The 21,116-nt window shown below is 36.7% G+C and overlaps 1 protein-coding gene across 1 annotated transcript in view; it reads right to left on the bottom strand.

Annotated features, from left to right (window-relative positions):
- The window catches only part of LOC145683190 (platelet-activating factor acetylhydrolase-like), a 74,721-nt gene that overhangs the window by 30,502 nt on the left and 23,103 nt on the right, over positions 1–21,116 (bottom strand). The window contains exons 3-4 of the mRNA XM_081754553.1: positions 16,166–16,263; positions 706–817 (exon numbers count right to left, since the gene is read on the bottom strand). Coding sequence (XP_081610679.1) covers positions 706–817; positions 16,166–16,263 — 210 coding nt within the window. The remainder of the gene's footprint in view (positions 1–705; positions 818–16,165; positions 16,264–21,116) is intronic.

The raw sequence follows: 21,116 nt of genomic DNA on the forward strand, positions 1-21,116 counted from the left end.
TCGATATTGGATCCCTATAGTTTAAAAGTCTACTGTAGTTTAAAAATGTGAAACGAAGCTCACTTTATTATTAGTATTATTATTGAAGCGGAGCTCTTCTTTACTCGAATTAGGCGTTGGTTTATCCGGATACTCCTGCCTAAACCATTCTTAACCAAATTTAACATGGTAGTTCGAGAGTGCACGCTGAGTGTCGTAAAGGGTCGCATGTCCCGATTGGACATACCATAGAGGAATAATCACCCCAAAACTGGATCTCCCAGATGCTGGAACAGTTTCTTTACAAAATTTGACAATGTGATTCGACAGCGCGCGCTAAGTGTCGCATGGAATCGCACGTCGCGATCGGACATACCGTTGAGGAATAATTGCCAAAAAACGAGATGCACATAGACTTAACCTTGGAAAAGTATTTGGCACTCTAATTCTCATTGTAAACAAAACTAAAAATTATCGACAGTAGAAATAGGGCGAAGCCCTTTCCGTGTTGTCCTGCGAACACAATTTTTCAAAACCATTATTCTTTTCGCTGATATGCCTAATTCAACTATTCGCATGTCGTGTTCGTTCACTTGTAAGCAATTGATGCATTAAACAAAAATATCTGAATAAAGGACGATCGCTTCGCTCCAAATTTGCAATTAATGCATACCTAGTTATTATTGTTATTTGTATATACCTCCATGTTTCCTATGTCTACTTTACCTGCAACATGTTTCATGTATTCCTGAAACAACTTTGGTACTTTAGCAGCGGACATCATTTCTTTGAAATATTCCGGAGACTGAACCCATTTCGGCCATCTTGAGGAATAAGCCTAAAAGAAAGAACATAGTATTGTAATTATTATCTCTATCAGTTCGCGATGGTCACGCGATTTTTCTTCATACATACAGAATGCCTTATAATGCACCTAAAGTTTTGTAATTATACAATTGGCAGCCATAGTCAGATAGTGACAACTCCAGCTTTAATTTCTTGCGGAGCAGTGACGGATCTAGAATACAAAAAACTGGGGGAAGGGTAGCCAGAACACACACTATGATAGATACACTGAGAAAAAATCGTTCTCCGGACAGCGGTATATTGTATATACAAATATACGGAATCCTCTAGCTTACTACAGATGTCAGTACAGAGCATACGTTATACATATGCTGCATTCGCACTGACCTTAGATGTTACATCATGCCGTTGCAGGATGTCTGACGTCTAACAGTCTTCCTTATATTTCATACATACATGTATGTTACCTTCGTCAGCTATTAGTTATACAGGGTGGTAGGTAACTCCACCGACAAACTGTAAAAAGGAAATTGAGGTATAGGGACACTTCTTTAAGAACTAATAACGCGTTCGTTTCGCCGATAACGGAGGATGGTAAAACGTAGATATTTAGATAGTTTGTATACTAGTTCCTGTGTAACTCCTTAAACCGCTTGGGATAGGTCCTATAGTTTCTAAGACAGGGCGTTTCGAAACATGATTTTTCGAGTTTTCGGCAGTTCATAACTCTGAAATGAGACGTTTTTCGACCTATGTTTATAAGAACTTTTTTCTTTCATTTCATATAAGGAATCACCTCCCAAAGAATGTCGGTGGAGTTACCGACCACCCTGTATACGTCCATTTGTATGTGAGATCCTGACTGCCTATATTGTTTCATATAGAAAGAACGTACAGATGGAACGCTTATATAGAAAGTATTATAGAATATGCATTTTCAGTTATACGTCTGCTGTACTTTAAGTCCAAAAACTACAGGAATTACCCATGTAACCTACTTTTTAAGTAGGCCACCTACCATTATTATTCTCAGTGTATACCATGGGTTTGCTCGAATTATTTTAATTTAAAATCCATTTACGCACTTCGTTAACAGGAACTAGGAATAAAAAAATGAATCGTTCCTTTCACTAGTTACAGTTAAGACACATCGACACATGTTACCCGGACAGCGGTATATTGTACAAATATATGGAGTCTATATGTTTACTACGGAAATCTGCATGTAGCATACGTTATCCGTATGCTACATACTTTTCCCGCTTAGATGCTACATCAGGCCGCTGCAGGATGTCTGACATCTAACAGTCTTCCATATATTACATACGTATACGTATATTACATACGTCAGCAATAAGGGGCGCGGTGGCTCAGTGGTAGAGCATTCATCTCGGGTGCTTGGAGTCCCTGCTTCGATCCCAGCTCGCGCTGTGTGGACAAACACCGTGCTCGTGGGTTTTCTCGTGGTTCTCCCATTTCCTCCCACTTTTTCATTCCATCATTTCACTCCTTTCTCATTATCACCATCTCCTTTAGCCTAACCGGCATAACCGTGGGACGTTAAACTTAGAAGATTTCATTTTATTTTTTCATATGTTACCTATATGTTATATACGTCAGTCTGTATGTGTTTTCCGCCTAGATACAGTTCTTTCTTGCACACGGAAAGTACGTATGGATAGAATACTTATACGGAAAGTATTATACAGTAAAAAAATACATTTTCAGTTATACCCTATATGTTTGCTGCACGATGTTATAACCGTACGTTAAGTTCCAAAATTACAGGTTTTACGCATGTAACCTACGTTTTTACGTACGCCACATACATATCTTTCTGCATGAAGTACGAATTAGCAATTAATAAGTTGTAGGCATTTACAGGTGCGTTATATGGCAAAACATGGTAATAACATTCAAGGTAGAAATTGTGGGAGGAAATAAATGTCGAATATAAATACACAACTCACTACTATTAATGCTACCCTAAAAGAGTGACCGATAAAGAATAAAAAGGCAACGCTTACTATAAATTTTCAAAAAACATATAAACAGCTTTAATTATTTTTGTCACTCAAAAAACTTGGAGGCCTAGGCCCCCGGTCCTTTGCTAGATCGCCACTGTTACGGAGGGAGCGTGGACAAGCAAGGGGAGAGACACATTTTTTGCTGGCAACTTTTCTACACATAAAATAATAGTTTTGTATCACGGAAATTGAGAAGAAATGTTTAGAGAGCTTTGAAATGTGGCGTTGGTGGAAGATGGAGAAGATAAAATAGACAGAAAGAGAGTAACAAACAGAGATATTTTAAAATGGATAGGAGAGAAGAGGACGCTTCTAGCTTCGTAGAAAGGTGAATTCGATTAGACACATCTTGCGAAAAAAAAAATGTCTTCTTCATATCCATAGAATAGGGTGACCAGATTCTGACAAGCGAAAAGTAGGACATTAATATAATAATATAGTTTACTGCGTCGGCAATATGCAAGTCCTTATTTCATTTAACATTAAGGTGTATCACTAGGTGTTCTCGGTGCTATGCTAATCACTGCTTGAATAGTGCGGCGTTGCCAGGTTGTGTCGTGCGTTTAGTGGTACTAGATAATAAAGGAAGTAACCATAGAATTCTGCGTGAACACTTATTGGAGAAATTAGTTTTCGACCTTTATTGCAATTCACGGCTAAGTTCCGCTTCTCGAACTGCACTGTTAAAATCCAGGAATTAAACGTACAAATTTGGCAACAACGCATTATGGCGTTCTGCGTAAGTTTTTTTTCTCAAAATCTATTTCCTTAAATATAAGTTAATATTTAAATAAAAATGTGAAACATAACACAAAAAAGGTCAAACAATATATCTATTTCGTAATAAGATCGTTACTTTAAAGTATTTTATACATTCAAATAAACATTTCATAAAATTGAGCACTTCTAGTAAGATCTAACAGCAAGTGCCATCTTGTGTGCTCATTGTAAAACGAATCAAATATTTTCTTTTATTTGTTACCTTTTTCGATATTAGAAGAAACAACCAAATGAATCAGTGTCTTGTGTTGTAGCTGAAACATAACTTTATCTTATACTATAATATTTATAATATGTAACGTTTCATTACGCAGTAGTTAAGGGAATGAGCTAAAATATGAACTGACTTTCGGGTGGTGATTCACTTTAATCTGAAGTTAATCATTCATTTTTGTTAAAAAGAAAAATATCAAACAAAAGTATTAAAGGAATTCAACGTAACTCAAAATACTTTGATGAATAACAAAATAGTTTATTTCTATGAAAGTACAATGAAACTTTGTGTAGGAATAGATACTTTTTTTTTTTTTTAAATCGATTTTCGGAGCGTGGGATTATTTTAAGCAATGAGGGAAAATTTAGACATCCACAAAGGAACTTCTACTAAAGTTGGTTAGCGTCACTGTCGTAACTTAAAGTACAAATCTTTCCTACTTTACCGATATCTCACAAGGTTTTCTCGGTAAAAATCAGGGGCGGATCCAGGACGGACTTCTGGGGAAGGGGCGACGGGTTGTAATACTGCTACTTAGAGATACTTTAAGTGCTCCAAACTATGGGATAGGTTCTATTTATATATATAAAATAAAGAAGTTTCCTATTTTGTGGGGGGGGGGAGATTGCACCGATCGCCCCCTCTGGATCCGCCACTGGTAAAAATGTATTGCAAATCAACAGTTTGTTGATTATTCTCCTTCCTAATCTTTTGAGGAGTGTTTAAAAAGACACAGCGGTTCATCATTCAGGAAAAGAGCGTCTCTGTTTCAAAATGTGAATAAAAAATGAAACATTAAAATATTGCAAATAAGTTAACTTAGGACATTACGCAGGACATTTTAAAAAAGAAGGACATTTCTCGATTTTCTAGGCATCTTCGCAACACGCAGAACAGCTCTTTGAAAAACAGTACTGTACTGCGAAAGTCAGTACGTCTGGTCACCTTACCATAGAAGGAAAGATGGAAGGAAAACAAGGAAAAAGAAGAAGAACACAAGTGATCGATGATTTGAAAAATAGAAGAAAATATTGGGAGTTAAAAGAGGAAGCTGAAAATTGAGAAACGTGGAAGAAACATTTTCAGGCCGAAACCTAAAATTTAAAAAGAAAATCGTTAGTCCCAGGACCTGCCGAAAGGCAGAACAACAATAATAATGATACTTGACTTACATTACAATACAACTGTCTGGAATCAGACATTAGCAAGGGGCGTCTGTCCTCTTGCATTCCACTCTAGTCCCATCACTATTTCGAGATATTCTCTAAGAATACAACGTCACTATTTAATTGAAATTGTATCATTCATCAAAATCTAGCAACTCGAAATCGTCAACTTCTTCTACATATACAGATGGTGATCAGAAAAATGGAAACACCTGAACGAAATTGCAACTTACCAGATTAATATGGTGTCGGGCCACCTTTCGCCTTCAGAATAGCCTTGATGCGACGTGGGATGGAGGCATAGAGGTCGTTAATGGTAGGAAGTGGAATTTTACACCATTCCTCGTGCAGGGCATCGGCCAGTTCTGTGAGAGAGGATGGTGGTGGAAATCGTCACCGGAGTCGTGTTTCCAAGACGGACCACAGATGTTCAATTATGTTGAGATCTGGGGATTGGGCGGGCCAGGGGAGGTGTTGAACTTCATCCCGATGTTCCTCAAACCACGTTGCAACAACGCCAGCTGTGTGAATGGGTGCATTATTATCCTGGAAGATAGCGCCATTGTCCGGGAACAACATCCGGACCATAGGATGCAAGTGGTCTCCTAAAATTGCGACATAATCGTTGGCAGTGATTCGTCCGCTAAGTGTGACCACAGGACCCAATGAAAACCATAATATGGCGGCCCACAGCATCACCGAGCCGCTGCCATGTTTCACAGTTGGGCGGACACACTGCAGATCATAAGCTTCTTTGGGCGTTCTCCACACATAAACACGACCCGTGGTTGGGAATAGGGTGAAGAATGACTCATCCGACCATATCACACGTTTCCAGTCCTCAACGGTCCAAGTTGCATGGTCGCGACACCATTTGCGGCGTGCGAAAGCGTTATGGTCCCTGATGAGTGGTTTGGCCCGTGCAACACGACCCCGTAAGTTCATGGCATGTAATTCGCGGCGGACTGTGATTGTCAAAACAGGATGGGGGAGGTGCTGATTGAGTTCCTCCGTCACTTGCTCCGCAGTAGCACGACGGTTCTGCGTGATTTGCGCTTTAATATCCGGCGTGACCTGTCACTAGTGATGTGAAGTGGAAAATTTTCCGCTGTATTTTTCCGGAAAATTTTCCGTTCTAAAAGAATATCAGTAATCAAGTAACAATTCCTCAGCAATCATAAAATTGGTTAAATTCATGTATAGAAATGTTAAAAAGTGAAAGATCGTTTAAAGAATCTGAAAATTTTCATGGCTCACACAATTTTCAGTACTGTGTAGGAACAAGTTAAACAATTTTTCATGAATCGAAATATTTTCCACCTTATATGGAAAAATTGAAGAACTTTTTATGAGTCGGAAAATTTTCATTATTTTGAAGCAAAAAGTAAAACAACATTTTGTCAATCGGAAAGTTTTATTGCTCTGTAGAAACAAGTGAAAGGAATTTTCATAGATCGGAAAATTTTCATCACGATGTAGAAACAAGTGGAAAAACTTTTCATAATGCGGGCAATTTTGGATATTATCTATAGTGATGTTTGGTGGAAAATTTTCCACTATATTTAACTGCACATAGAGCAACAAAATTGAATTTCTGTAGAGGAAAGTTAGTCAACAACAAATTATAATTTTCCAATTAGTTTTCGGGAACCGGATTCTATTATTTAAAATTTCAATTTATTAAGTCATGAATATTTTTCGATTCATAAAAACACACTCTACTTATTCCTACATCGTTGTTTAGCAATAAAGTTTATTGGTAATAAATATTGTCTTAAAAGTTTCATGAAGTGAAAATCTAACGATTCTTCATTCCAAGAATGTTTCAAAAACTTCAATGCGTTCTTTCCTCAGAATCCACGTTTGATATCACAAAATTATATTTCGTCAGTTTAATACGCGTAAGATGAAGTTTTCTCATAGCTTTACTACTCTTCTAGATTTACATACTGCAACATTTATAATCAGTAGATATAATATAAAGTACCTACTGTAAATTTTGACTACCCAAAATTCGAGTTTAAGTAACTCATGAAAGCAAATACTGATCATTTTCTGGAAATAAATATTTATTTATTCATATATTCATTCAGAAGAGAGTGAAATATAACTAATAAGGAAGCTGATTTGTGGAGTTGTTCTTCCAATAAAATAATAAAAGAAACATAAAAAGCTGCACTATTAGCGCTGCGTTCTAAAATCAACAAATAATTTCATTTTAATTTACAAAATAAAAAACATATTTCTTTACGAACTCGATGTATGTTCCCTGCAACTAACACACACGCACACACACACACACACAGAGAGAGAGAGAGAGAGAGAGAGAGAAACACTGTATATTTTTACTTCCCAACTTGAAATATTAGAAAATTTTCTGGTTTCCGAAAGCTAATTGGAAAATGATAATTTTTTGCTGCCTAACCTTCCTCTACATGAGATTAATTTTATAACTGAATGTGAAGTTAAATATAGTGGAAAATTTTCCACCAAACATCACTATACATAATATCCAAAATTGTCCGGATTATGAAAAGTTTTTTTTTTTTTCCTACATCGTGATGAAAATTTCCGATTCATGAAAATTCCTTTCGCTTCTTTCTACAGAGCAAATACAACTTTCCGGTTCACAAAATGTTGTTTTACTTTTTGCTTCAAAATGATTAAAATTTTCCGACATAAAAAGTTTTTCAATTTTTCCATACAAGACAGAAAATATTTCGATTCATGAAAAATTATTTCATTTTCCTACATAGTACCGAAAATTGTGAGACCCATGAAAATTTTCAGATTCTTTAAACGAGCTTTCACTTTTTAACATTTCTATACATTATTTCAATCAATTTTATGAATACTAAGGAATTGTCACTTGATCACTGATGTTTGTTAAGAACGGAAAATTTTCCGGAAAAATATAGAAGAAAATTTTCCACCTCACACCACGACTAAACAACGATGTAAGAATAAGTGGAGTATGGTTTTATGAATCGGAAAGTTTTCTGTTTCAAAATTTTACGCAAATTTTTTGTCTGTACAGGACAGACCATTTTTCGATACATGAAAAATTGTTTCACTTGTTCCTACATAGTACTGAAAATTGTGTATGCCATGAAAATTTTCAGATTCTTTAAACTATCTTTTACTTTTTAACATTTCTATACATGAATTCAATCAATTTTATGAATACTGAGGAATTGTTACTTGATCACTGATGTTTAAGAACGGAAAATTTTCCGGAAAAGTATAGAAGAAAATTTTCCACCTCACATCACGGCTAAAAAACGATGTGGGATTAAGTGGAGTATGTTTTTATGAATCGGAAAATTTTCTGGAAAATTTTCCGTTTCAAAATTTTCCGGAAAATTTTCATCACTGCCTATCCTCATGATTTTGTTCCGCCCACTGTTCCGCTTCCCCGATGTGGTTTTCCCGTGTGTTGTGTAGGCCGTCATCACCTTCGACACTGTCCCACGCGACACACGTAACACAGTAGCCACCGCCGTCACACTCACTCCAAAATAACTGCGCACCAACAATTTGCCCTCTTTGAAAATCTGAGAGGTCTCCCATTTTACACTACCTCCCTCTGCTGCAGCCACTAGACACTGCTGTTCCACTGCGCCTGATGTAGTATGGAGACCGACCTAACACACCACCACCAGCGGTCCGGCGCTGCGGGCGCTACGACACCACTGCCAACCCATACATCTGACGTGTTGCTAACTACAGGTGTTTCCATTTTTCTGATCACCATCTGTATATCATAGTACTTTTTATATTTGACTTATTTTACGTACTTTACGTCATATATAAAGTAGTGAAAGTACGTCATAGCAGCGTAGTGCTACGAAAAATGTTTTTGGGTTTCAATATGGTTTTGAGTTAATAAATAAATACCTAAACGGGGGGGGGGAAATCATTGAACCACAGTACTTCAGACATGGAAAGCTCGACATTAAAGAATAAGGAAACTGAATTGTTTTAAAGGAAATTGTTTTGGAAATTAGCTACCCGAGTAAACAACAGGGAGTAGTAGAAACCAGAATTTTGAATGAACTTTAAGTTCCTAACTGAATTCTCTATGCCTGTGTGTGTCTGTTAGTTGCGAATATCAGAGCATCAAAAACTATCTGAGAAAGTTATAGAACTTTTCGCATCACTCTTACCGTTCCGATTTTCGGGAGACTTAAGGAGGCATATCTTGGGAACCGTAAGTCATAGAGAGATCATATTGGTGTTGATCAATACCTAAGAGGTTGGTGAACGTTTTGGTAGCAAATAGTAAGTGGTAGTCATTGGCCAACTGGCTACCGTTCCCCAGATATTGGTCAAAAAGTTCGAATTTCGGGAGATTTAAGAAGCCATATCTCGGGAACCGTAAGTCATAGAGAGATGAAATTTTGCGAATTCTTCAACTTTGAGTTGTCATTTTAAGCATGTGTCTTCGTAAAAAAAAAAAAAAAAAAAAAAAAAAAATCGTAGAACGTTTGAACAGAACTCTTAAACAAAATATATGGAAAAAATATAGTACTCAAGGAAATTATGAATGCATAGATTTGTTTAAGAGTGTTGTTGTTTAATTGTTTAATGAGTATAATAATAAAGTGCATAGAACAATTCTTATAAAGCCTGTAGGAGTTAATAAAAAAAATGAATTCTTTTTAAGTTCGTTCTGGCATTCTGAATTGACCAACGAACTTAAAAAGTTCGTTACTGATTCTCTATGTTTTTATACCTCAAGAGAGAATAGGATCCTTGCTTGATGAAGAATTACACCAGTATGAAAACTGAATACCAACTCTGGTTGAGGTTGAATTTATGTATGATTAATCCTTGAAGGATTATGAACAATCCTTGGGCCTTATTGAAGTGTCACTGGCGTAGAGAGAATAATGTAATAACGAAGTATTGGTCAAACATTCAGAAGTGGATGAAATCACTTACGAATTCCTCTAGCATGGTGGTAAATATTTGTAAGTTTCCAAGGTGATTGTCTCAACCTAAGACAGGTGCTCTGTGTAACAGAGACTACTGCATGTGCAGATTAAGATTGCCTCCGCCAGCATTGAAACACTCATACTCTTCTATAGAAAATATGATGCAACCAATGCTAGCAAACTATAATAAACTATTTACATCGTGATCTCTCTCTAAACTAGGCTTTTATGAGTCTAATTAATGATTGTACATGATATAATTAACAGCAGACATGTGTTGTGATCTGGAGATAAAAGTACAAGAGTTTTAATTACAAGAAAGTGGTTGAAACTAAATTTAAAAAATCCTTTGTTTTCAGTTGTTTATAGTGACTTTAACATGGAGCTTGCATTTATTTCGTGACTTGATTTGTTTACTTATTAACTGACTTGATTTTCAGTGTGACCTCGATAACTCGAAGAGAAGAGAAGATAAAATTTAGAGTTATCGAGTTTTTCGACTTATCAATGTGGCCTTAACAGAGCTTCGAGATATCGAGGTTACACGTTCCTCATGAAGAGTGACTATATAACCTCTATAACTCTAAGTTATGTTTGGGCCACCTTAATAACTCGAAGTTTTATTCATTCAACCTCTATAACTCGAAATTGTGAAAGTTCCTTAAATTAAATAAGATGACTGGTAAAATACAATACTAGACATGAGTTAAACACAATCACGGAATACATTAGCAACAATGACATTTACGTAAAAGAGAAGACCTATTTATATCTTCCAGTTATCGAGCTCTCATCGAGAGAAATTCGAATTATGGAAGAAAACTTCGATTTGTAGAGGTTGGCAGATACGAATTTAAAATTACCGAGATTTTTAAATATGATAATGAAACACTTAAAATTCGACTTATCGAAGTTGTAATTAGGGACGGGCACGAGCAAGTTCAAGCGAGTTTTTTTTTTTTTTTTTTTTTTTTTTTTTTAATACTTGACTCCAAACAGATATCTTCGAGCTCGACTCAAGAATTCGGTTGGAAAAATTTCTTTCAACTCGACTCGACTTCCGGTCGAGTTTCGAGTCGAGTCGAACTGAAACGAGCCAAATCGAGCTAAATCCTGTGTGTAGTTTTAAGTACTCTCTCCAAGTATCCTATAGACAATCACTTACAATTATTATTATTATTATTATTATTATTATTATTATTATTATTATTATTATTATTATTATTATTATTATTATTATTACAACACTGTGTATAATCATGCAAAATAGGAGGTTTGTATTTGAATACTAAACACTAGTTGACTGTAGATCTCGGTCGTCGAGAAGCCTTCAGGAGACAAGGACATCGAGGTTCACGAGGTTCTGGGTTTGAGTTCCAAAGAGCAAGTATTCGGGCTCGAATCAAAAGTTGTTGAAATTTATAGATGCCGGCCAAACATGTTCAAAACTGTTCGGTCCGGGTTTAGGGTTGTCAACGGATCGAGCAGCTCTGCTCACAGCTCATTCACTATCAAGCCGAACCGAGCAGTGCGCCGAGCCAACAGCTTACCCAACCGAGCCAAGCCAGTTGACACCACTACCCGGATTGCACTTCTGCTTTGGCTAAAAAATTCGGCCTTTCAGGTCTCAAATTTGATGGTAAGAACTATAGTGTATACTTATATTGTTCCTCAGGACATTTGAGGCTGCCTCGTTAAAAAAAATCTATTGTCGTCTCGTTATCGAGACGAGACGATATGTGAGTATTGCCCCCTGCCTTGAGCAACACTAAAAGTATTCCCACAGTACTGCTTACATTTCTCATGGCTTTCGCTTTCCACTCTAATCAGGCCATGATTTCAAAACGAGTTAAAACGAGCGAGCCATTTATCAAACTCGACTCGACTCGAAACTCGACCTAAAAAACAGTGACTCGTCTCGAAACTCGACTCGAGAAAATTACCTTTGACTCGGTTCGACACTCGAGTCGAGTAGAGTTTTAGCTCAATTCGTGCCCAATGCCTAGTTGTAATTTTAAACATTAGGCTTACAGAGGTTATTTTCATATTTAGTGTGATGGAGAGTTCAAAGGAATCTGAAAAAGTTCGAGTTTTCAAGGAACTCGATTTATTGAAGTTCAACTGTATTTAAAAAAGACGTGAAATTCTTTTGTTAGTAGAGTATCCTGGCCCCTTCTGTCAAAATCTGAAATGATGTTGCTAATTATAGATCATGAGTTTGATGAGTCATGAATGGTATGGACATCGTATCCGTGGGTTTTCTCGGGTACTGTCGTTTCCTTCCACACTCACATTCCACCACTTCTTCCATCATCATTCACTTGCCATAATCATCCGTTCCCCTTAGCCTAAACGGCGTAGTCGTGAGACGTCAATACAGGAAATCGCGACCCACGACGAATGGTATTTTAATATGGAACATTATTTCTTCACGAAAACTCTTATGTCCCACGTAACAAACAGGACGCCTTTGGGAAATTCTAGCCAAACATGTCTTCATTTCAACATTGTCCATATGCTATTTCTGGCAGGGGCGGATCCAGGACCGACTTCTGGGGGGGCGGTGGGTTGTCATACTGCTACTTTTAAGGACTCCAAACTTTGGGATGGGTTTTATTTATATATATAAAATAAGGAAGTTTCCTCTTCTGGGGGGAAGCGATCGCCCCCTGGATCCGCCCCTGATTTCTGGTTTGGGTACAAAACACCTCGCGGCCTAAACCTCGTGGATTAAACTCTCGCTTGGGCAAAAATTCACCGTCTAAAATCTCGCCAGACCAAAGCTTGTTCAAATATACTGTATCGCTGTACGTATATACAGTAAATTAAAAATGCATTCGAGTAACGGCAGAAGACAATTTTCAACGTACACTTGGTGAAAATAAAGAACAAGAGATAGAACATAATAAGGAATTTCATTAACTTTACAAAGAGGAAGAAATACGATAGGTTATCAGCAGGCACGTATCCAAGGGGGGTCTAGGGGGCCGACCCCTCTAAATTTTTACTGACCCCCCAAATTTTCACGGTAGACTTGCAAATGACCTACAATATGGTGATGAACTATAATATGGTTGGATCGCCCCCAATTTCTACCGCTCCCCCCCCCCTACATTTTTGGGCTGGCTACCGGCCTGTTTATCAGGTACTTCCCTGAATAGATAAAAATAACACTTCCTTCGGAAAAAGTGTCTTTATAGTTCACGTTTTATTTAACTAAAATAGATTAGATTGTTCATCTAAAGAACGTTTGTTTTATGATTATATATATATTCAGTGTCATATTTAGAATTTTGTTTCTGGGGGGGGGGGAGCAGAGGACAATTGAATTGAGTTGATTTTGAGTTTAACGTCCCTTTCAGCAGAGAGGCTATACGAGATGAAACCTACTGATTAACGAGGAATCCGAACCACATGAGCTCCCGCTGCGAATTGAACCCGGATTTCCCACCTCAAAGGCGCATACGCTAACTGCTTAGCCACAAAGGAGGTCACCTGATTTTGAGTTTAACATAGCAGCGAGCCTATATGAGACGTGGACCTACTGATTAATGTGGAATCCGAACCACATGAACTCCCACCGAAAATCGAACCCGGGTCTCTCACGGTAAAGGCACGTATGCTAACAAAACAAGAATGTTCTACAACCAAACAAGAATGTTCTGGTGGCAAAATGTATTACTAAGATAGCAGTTACAGTTGTCACTACTAGGTTAAGAGTGATGTACGAAGAGATATTGATCAGCCTCATAATGCATGAAGGACTCATATACCTTCTGCCGAGTTCCGTTTGTATAACCACTATATTTTCTTTAACATGTAATGTCTCTTATAATCTATATTACATATATAAAAATGAAAGTGACTATGTTTGTGACTTAATAACTCTTGAACCACCCGACCGATCTCGCTCAAATGTTCAACAGGGATGAGGTTCGCACGTAGGACTGATACTATCATTACACTTTGACGGTACAACGTAGGGGAGGGGGACGGAAGGGAGGAATATAAAACTAAATAAAACTTAGTAACTCTTGAACCACTCGACCGATCTCGGTCAAATTTTCAGCATAGATGAGGTTCGGACCTGGAAGTGTTTTTATCATTTTACTGTGAAGGTGCAACTTAGGGGAAGGGGAGAGGGATATATATATAATGATCGAATATGACTGGTATTAGTGTCGAATCCATAGATTTAAGGGTCGCTGAGATAAAGAGTGACACTGCCGATACCGTTTAAATACAAATTCAATGGAGGAGTAGGAGGTATGTAAAAATGATCGAAAATGACTGATATTAGTGTCAAATCCATAGTTTTCGGGATCGCTGAGGTGAACAGTGACATACCCGATGCTGTTTAAATCCAAATTCAGCCCCCATTAGTACTCCTAAGGGCGGATGGTGACATATAAAAATAATTGAAAATGACTTATATTAGTGTCGAATTCATAGTTTTGGGGATCCCTAAGTTAAAGTTTTGGAGCCCTTTATATCCAAAATGAAAGTATTCTCCCCGTGCGAAGAACGGGTATTCTGCTAGTCTATAAAACTATTTTAAATCTATACATCCGATACAATGACCGGTCACGTGTTAACCTGTAGTATGCTAAATTAACAATTTTCAAAAGGTGTGCGTGCCACGACGGAACCAAGGATATTGATATCGAAACAAATTAATTATACAGATCTCCACTACGAAATATAATGCAAGTTTTATAGTTTTTTTTTTTTTTTTTGTAAGTCTTCAGCAAGATTTTAAATTATACATGGTGCCAAGAGCAGAAAAGATTGGAACACCCTGTTCTAAATGCTAAAATATAAGTGTGCTGTTCCCACCAAATGAATTATGCGAATAATAATCAGAATAAAAAGTCAGAGAGAAGCTATAATAGGCAGAAGAAATATTAAAATTCCACTATACTGATTAATTATTCTCGATTCGCAATGGCGTATTTACGATTTTGTTTCGGGGGGCGCTATGCACAACACGTGAATAAGCACTTATATTTATTCTTTTTGAGTGAAGACAAATTTTAATGAAGTTTTGCACATAGCAAATTTATTTCGTGGGGGGTTCTTCCCGATAGCCACCCCCTAAATACGCTACTATCGATTCGTATAAGTGTATATTTGCTTCTAATTTTATATATATACTAGCTGAACCTGCGCTCTCTACACAGCGCATTCGCATATGAGTATAAATCTCCTTCTCATTCCTCACAACATCTGTATATGTCCCTTTACACACACAAGTGAAAGACGTCTTGATTACAAAAAAATCGGCAAGGGGTATCATAAAGGGGAGATTTTTTCGATTATTTTTTCAATATCTCGCACGGTTTGCAAGATTTGAGTCTACTTCCGGTTGGAGTTTCTAATTCATGTATGACCAGTGTTTTCTTTCTTCTTGCATGCAGTATGTAATAAGCAAATACATTACATATACAATTAATTATAATATCAGTTATATATGGTGCTCATTGGGCAAAACACTCAAAAAATAAAGATTCAAACTCGAGAAATTGCTATACTTCCTTTTTCACTATTATTTGGCCATGGAACAAACGCCTGAGACATATACAGCCCCAATATACAACATTGTGGTGTTGGAATGTATAACGCATAGGGTATGATGCTTTAGTTTTTTAAATTTCAACTCTTCCAGTGTACCCTAAAAAAATGTAATAAAGAAATAATGGCCATGTTTTTTAAACATATTCAATTAGAACTGGACAATCTACGCAAAATTTCCAATCGATCAGTGAAAACGTCATCTTTCTAGAGCCTGTAGTTTCCGAGATCTCATTGTCGAAAGGATTGACCACAAACATATAAACATAGTTTAAAAGAACTCGGAAGATGGAAGCACAATTCATATGCATTGATTTTAGAAAAGGCTTATTAAAATACAAAGGCTTTGAACAATAATTTTATATCATAAACTTTATGAAAAAGATATAGTTAACTAATTTAGACTATTTAAAGTACAAATACTCAAAATGTTTGTCTCTGTTAAACGTGAAATCACACATAACCGTAAATGAAAGATTTGAAAGCCAAAGTTATAGGTTGGAGCTCAGGCGCTTTTAATTGCTATTGTAGCATTTTAATAGATAGATATAATATAATATATACGTTTGTCTGTATAAAATAGGCACTTTTCAGAATCCTGCGTGTGTTTATAAAACTAGAAGAGGGTAAATTCTCTATCTCTTCAAATTCTAGTGAAGCATGGTTACATATCTGAATTCTTACCTTTACTTCCAGGTAATCAGTTGGATAATACAGGCGAACGAAACATCCACTTGCACTGTGGCCTGTCATTACATCTAAACAGCCGACTACATATGGACCTAAAAAAATAACAAAAGAAAAACAAATAGTAATAAATACGTATGTTACAGATATTGGCGTCTAAGTTTTTTTTTTTTTTTATGTAATACAGTCAAAACGTGTAACTAACTAAAGCAATCTATGTCGATTAACGATCTCATGTTACCTGTTTTCCCTTAGCCTACCCCACACTTCCACGTCATGATGTCATAGGACAGTACCAACCGTAGAGTGATTTATTATAATAATCATTCTACGGTACCAACCATATTATAGCTCTCTCGCATTTATTAAAGCTGCAAGCAATGTTGCTAAGTCTCAGTGCCGTGCCGGGGGGGAGAGGGGCGACGGCTCCGGGCGCCGAAGTAAGGGGCGCAAAATTCGGGACGAAACAAAGAAAAGAAAGAGGAAAAATTACTTGGAATATTTTATATCAACAGCAGTATTTTCAATCTAATATTCAATTTGACCAGGGTCAGCTTTATACATTTTGTGTCCCTAGACACTTGCTAAAAGCGCTCCACCGTAATTTCGGAATGAAAAAGTAATTTTAAAAAATGCTCAAAATCAAGGACAAGCAGGGTTTATTTTTGAAAATTTTCTTGCGCTTCGCGCCTCGTCTGTCGACCTGACTCATATGTACGGGGATGCCGTCGTATATTCTCGTTCCGGGCACTGATTTTCCACGGCACGACACTACTAGGTTTATCAAAATAATCAGCTTTTAAATATGCCGTTATTTGCTTTCTGTGTATTAGATTTAACATTTTAATAAGGTTTTATAAAAATGATCAACTACATTTAAAAAATTTCAAACAAATAGCTATAGCTTTTATAACTATAGCATTAGTTATTAATATTATATTGTGAATATTAATGTCATATTCTGAAATATACTTTTGGTTTGCTTTTAGTACGTATATACAAAGCTCGCTCCACAGAAAACTTCATGCGTCCCCCGAACAATTTGCTGGCTACACCATTGTTGTCTTATCTACAGTCACTTGATACTGGTTTCCCAAATGCTGTCAGAAGGATATAGCATAGAGGAAGGTTACCAAAGAGCACGCACTTAATATTCATTTTCAAATAGCTCCGAAAGTAATGAAGCAAAAAGTATATAAATAGTACATAATTTTAATTGAAGTTTAGGCTACATTGTAAGAAATAGAAAATTTTACTACTAGATGTAGAAATGGAGATATACGTTAAAAAGTTTAAAAAAAACTCAAATGCGTACTCTTAAGGACCATTGTCCCAAAGAGTGCGTTTTGCGGTCCCTAAGAGGGCGCACTCAACACCTTTCATACTTGAAACCTAAACACCTTCGTAAACTTTAATTTACTCTAAGGTTTGCTTCCAATTGTTCGTATACAGGCAATTCTAAAATATTTTGCTTTTCCTTCCAACAATTTCTTCATTACACGTCCATGTGGTTTTAAAGAATTTATTATGAACGTACACGAAATTTAAAACATTAAAGAAAATCTTCGTTTAGTTTCACCCACAAATTATGATTTTTACGAGTAAAATTAATGATGATTTTTTAAATTCTTAGTTCGTGGTTTCATTACATTATTCCACCAACTGGAAAAAAATCCTGAACAACACCTTTAGTGTATGTCATTTTAAATTCTTAGTTTGTGGTCTCATTACAATCGTAATCGAAGCCATATTTCACTCAGCATCTTCCTCCAGAACACTTCCAGAATCTTTATTTTGATCATTTCCTCACTACTTAGGACGACATCATCATACTATGAAAGGCAATGGCAAACTACCATGGACCAAAGGCCTACCTTCGGGCAGAACCCCACATCATCATTGCAATTTAAGAAATTTTGTGAATTTAAAATACTTCTTCTATATGATTTACAGTTAATGCTTGAATCGAAGACAAACAATTACAAATAATTCTACAATCCATTCAAACATCATATTACACTCCGAGAGTACCTGATGAGAATAACTATAGTCCGTAATATGAATGGCGCTACCCACACACACTATCAAAGAAATTCTCCCAAAGAGTATGTGCGCGTTCTTTGGTAACTCACTAACGCGCACTCTTTGGGAAACAGCAGTCAACTCGAGTAAAATTCATCCATGTGGCTGCATATGCAAGACCCCCGAAACAAAGCAATGGTAAACAATTCTATCTGCATTCATGTTTCCTACCATGCAACAAGAGTACTGTAGTTAGCTGCTATATCAGAATAATTTCTTAACTAAGAGTATTAAAATATTACATCAAGAATTCAAAAAAGTTATTTTAGCTGTATTTTCTGTTTGCAGCGATCCGTTAACTTCCCTTTTCTTCGTATCAACTCTCACACAAAGACGCATCAAACAGCGTAGCAATAACAATTCTGTGTTACCACTTCAGCGTAATTGGCACTGCGCACTCTTAGGGCGTGCGTACTCTTTGGTAACCCTCCTCTATAATATCAGGAGTATAGAATGTAGCAAGGATTATCTTGCTACATTTTTCTGTGTGTGTGTGTGTGTGTCTTCCACAAACAATTCACCGAATTAGCTCCAGCGAATTGGATTTGCTAAAGTTAAACATATTGGAACCTGTTTTAATACGACAAACAGAGATGTATTTTTATATTTTTTTTTCTTCTGAAAATATTTGTAATCATCTTCAACGAACTGATAAGTGAATTCGTGGACCCCATTTCGTAATGGTTTGCGTCTACGCAACCCAAAATTTGCATTTTAATTTGCGGTAATGGCCTTAGCAATTGTAATTGATTTTTGCAAGTTTTGTGTTGCTTTACACTCCGCAATTTTTGCGAAGGCTGGTACAGAATAAGACCTTGTGTGATTTTATGATATCTACTAAAGTTGTTTACTTAAAAATTGGCGACTTAACGTCAGTGTCTGTGACACTCCTCTCACCTATCCCAAGAAAAGTGATGTAATAATATTTTACAAAGAGGACATTTTATATTTAATCTGCATGCGGGCAATTCTCGCATTTTTGCATTAGAACAGAACGATCAAAACCTATAACGTTATTGGTGCGTTTACACTTAGTCGATTTAGTCGCACGACTAAATCGACTCGCTGCATTATGGGGCGTTTACACTTAGTCGATTTGCGTTCGATCCAGTTGAATTGACGTCACTTTCAACTTAATCGACCGTGTAAACGCGACTTCAACTTACTCGCTTGTTGATCGAAGGCGACTAATCGACTGGCAACTGAATTAAAAGACGTTCTATTGTCTGTGGTTGAAATAATTGAACACATCCATCAATCTGATTCGGCCTAGTTGCTTCGATTTAGTGGCAAATGCAGCGAGTCGATTTAGTCGTGCGACTAAATCGACTAAGTGTAAACGCCCCATAAGAGATTACAAATTTTGTATACTATCTGGCTACTCTGAAGTAAGTATGCCATGTTAGAAACGAAAAGCTTTCGAAACTCAACTACTTTGTTTGTTTGTAAACATGAAACTATGTAAGAGTAAACCCACTGTACAAACTTGTTAAACAAAATATCATATTAGCATGGAGTAAATAGTTTCAACATGAAATACAGGTTAGTGTGTGAACAAAAATACAAGGCATTTGAAGGTAATTTTCGAGGAATATTACCTAAATTTTTTTATTACTTTATTTCACAAAGTTCAATAACAGTAGAAGTAATAATAATATAACAAAGGAAAAATGCGTAAATAGCCTACACAGTGTGCGCATTATTTAGCTGGTTATCCTTCTCCAAGCATATCTAGAAAACCTTGCTCTTCAAATTTACAAGGTCATGATGTATTTTGCTTCATACAGACCAACAATCTGTTTGTGAAACAGAATGGAGAAGAGCAATACCCTCTACTCTGTGATTTAGCAGTGATCACCAGCGTTGTCAGTCAAGATATCTATTAATCCCTAAGCATCTGTACTTAAATAGCTGTAAACGATCCTGAACATAGGCGAAGTATCTACCAATTCTTAAACACATACTGTAAAACGGGGTTACTTTGCACAAAATATAAAAAGAGTTTCACAGTCCTCTGTCGGCAAAACCATGAACAGAAAAGAGTATATTTCAACTGCCACCGTAATGGGGCGTTTACACTTAGTCGATTTGCGTTCGATTCAGTTGAATTGACGTCACTTTCAACTTAATCGACCTTGTAAACAGGACTTCAACTTAATCCCTTGTTGATCGAAAGCGACTAATCGACTAGCAACTGAATTGAAAGACGTTCTATTTTCTGTGGTCGATTCTATTTTCTTCTGCTATAACACCGCAAATTGTACCAATTACTTTTTGCTTGGGCATCTTTAAAATTGCCAGTCGATTTCGAATCGACCAGAGGAGAGCGAGTCGACAAGCAGCATTCAATTTCGGTTGAAACAATTGAACACATCCATCGATCTGATTCGGCCTAGTTGCTTCGATTTAGTCGCAAATGCAGCGAGTCGATTTAGCCGTGCGACTAAATCGACCAAGTGTAAACGCCCCATAAGATAGAACATCTAACTGTATTTTGGCTATAATGTTGGTGGTTAACATCAGTTCTAATTACCGGGAGGGTTCATTGTTGTAGAGGTATGAAATGCAGTCACTGTAAAGGCCGCCAAAATTTGAAAGATATCACGTACAAGAATTTCCGTCAAAGTTAAGTCAGTTTCGTAGAATACTATTGTGTATAATGGGACTTTGATGCAATAGTTAAAATTGAAATGTGAAACGTTTTAAAGTCATAAAAAAAAAGTAAAACTGTGAGAAGGCGGTTTCAGCCTCTACTCGGGGTCACGTTGCACCGGTCCAAAATACCGCTTAGAAAATGATTACTACTGAAATCTCTTGCATTCTAAATTTAGGTAAATTTCCTATTTAGGAAGATGGCCGGAATGAA

Source organism: Thermobia domestica, chromosome 4 (assembly GCF_964235325.1).
Source record: "Thermobia domestica chromosome 4, izTheDome1.hap1.1, whole genome shotgun sequence".
In the NCBI taxonomy this organism is placed as follows: Eukaryota; Metazoa; Arthropoda; class Insecta; order Zygentoma; family Lepismatidae; genus Thermobia; species Thermobia domestica.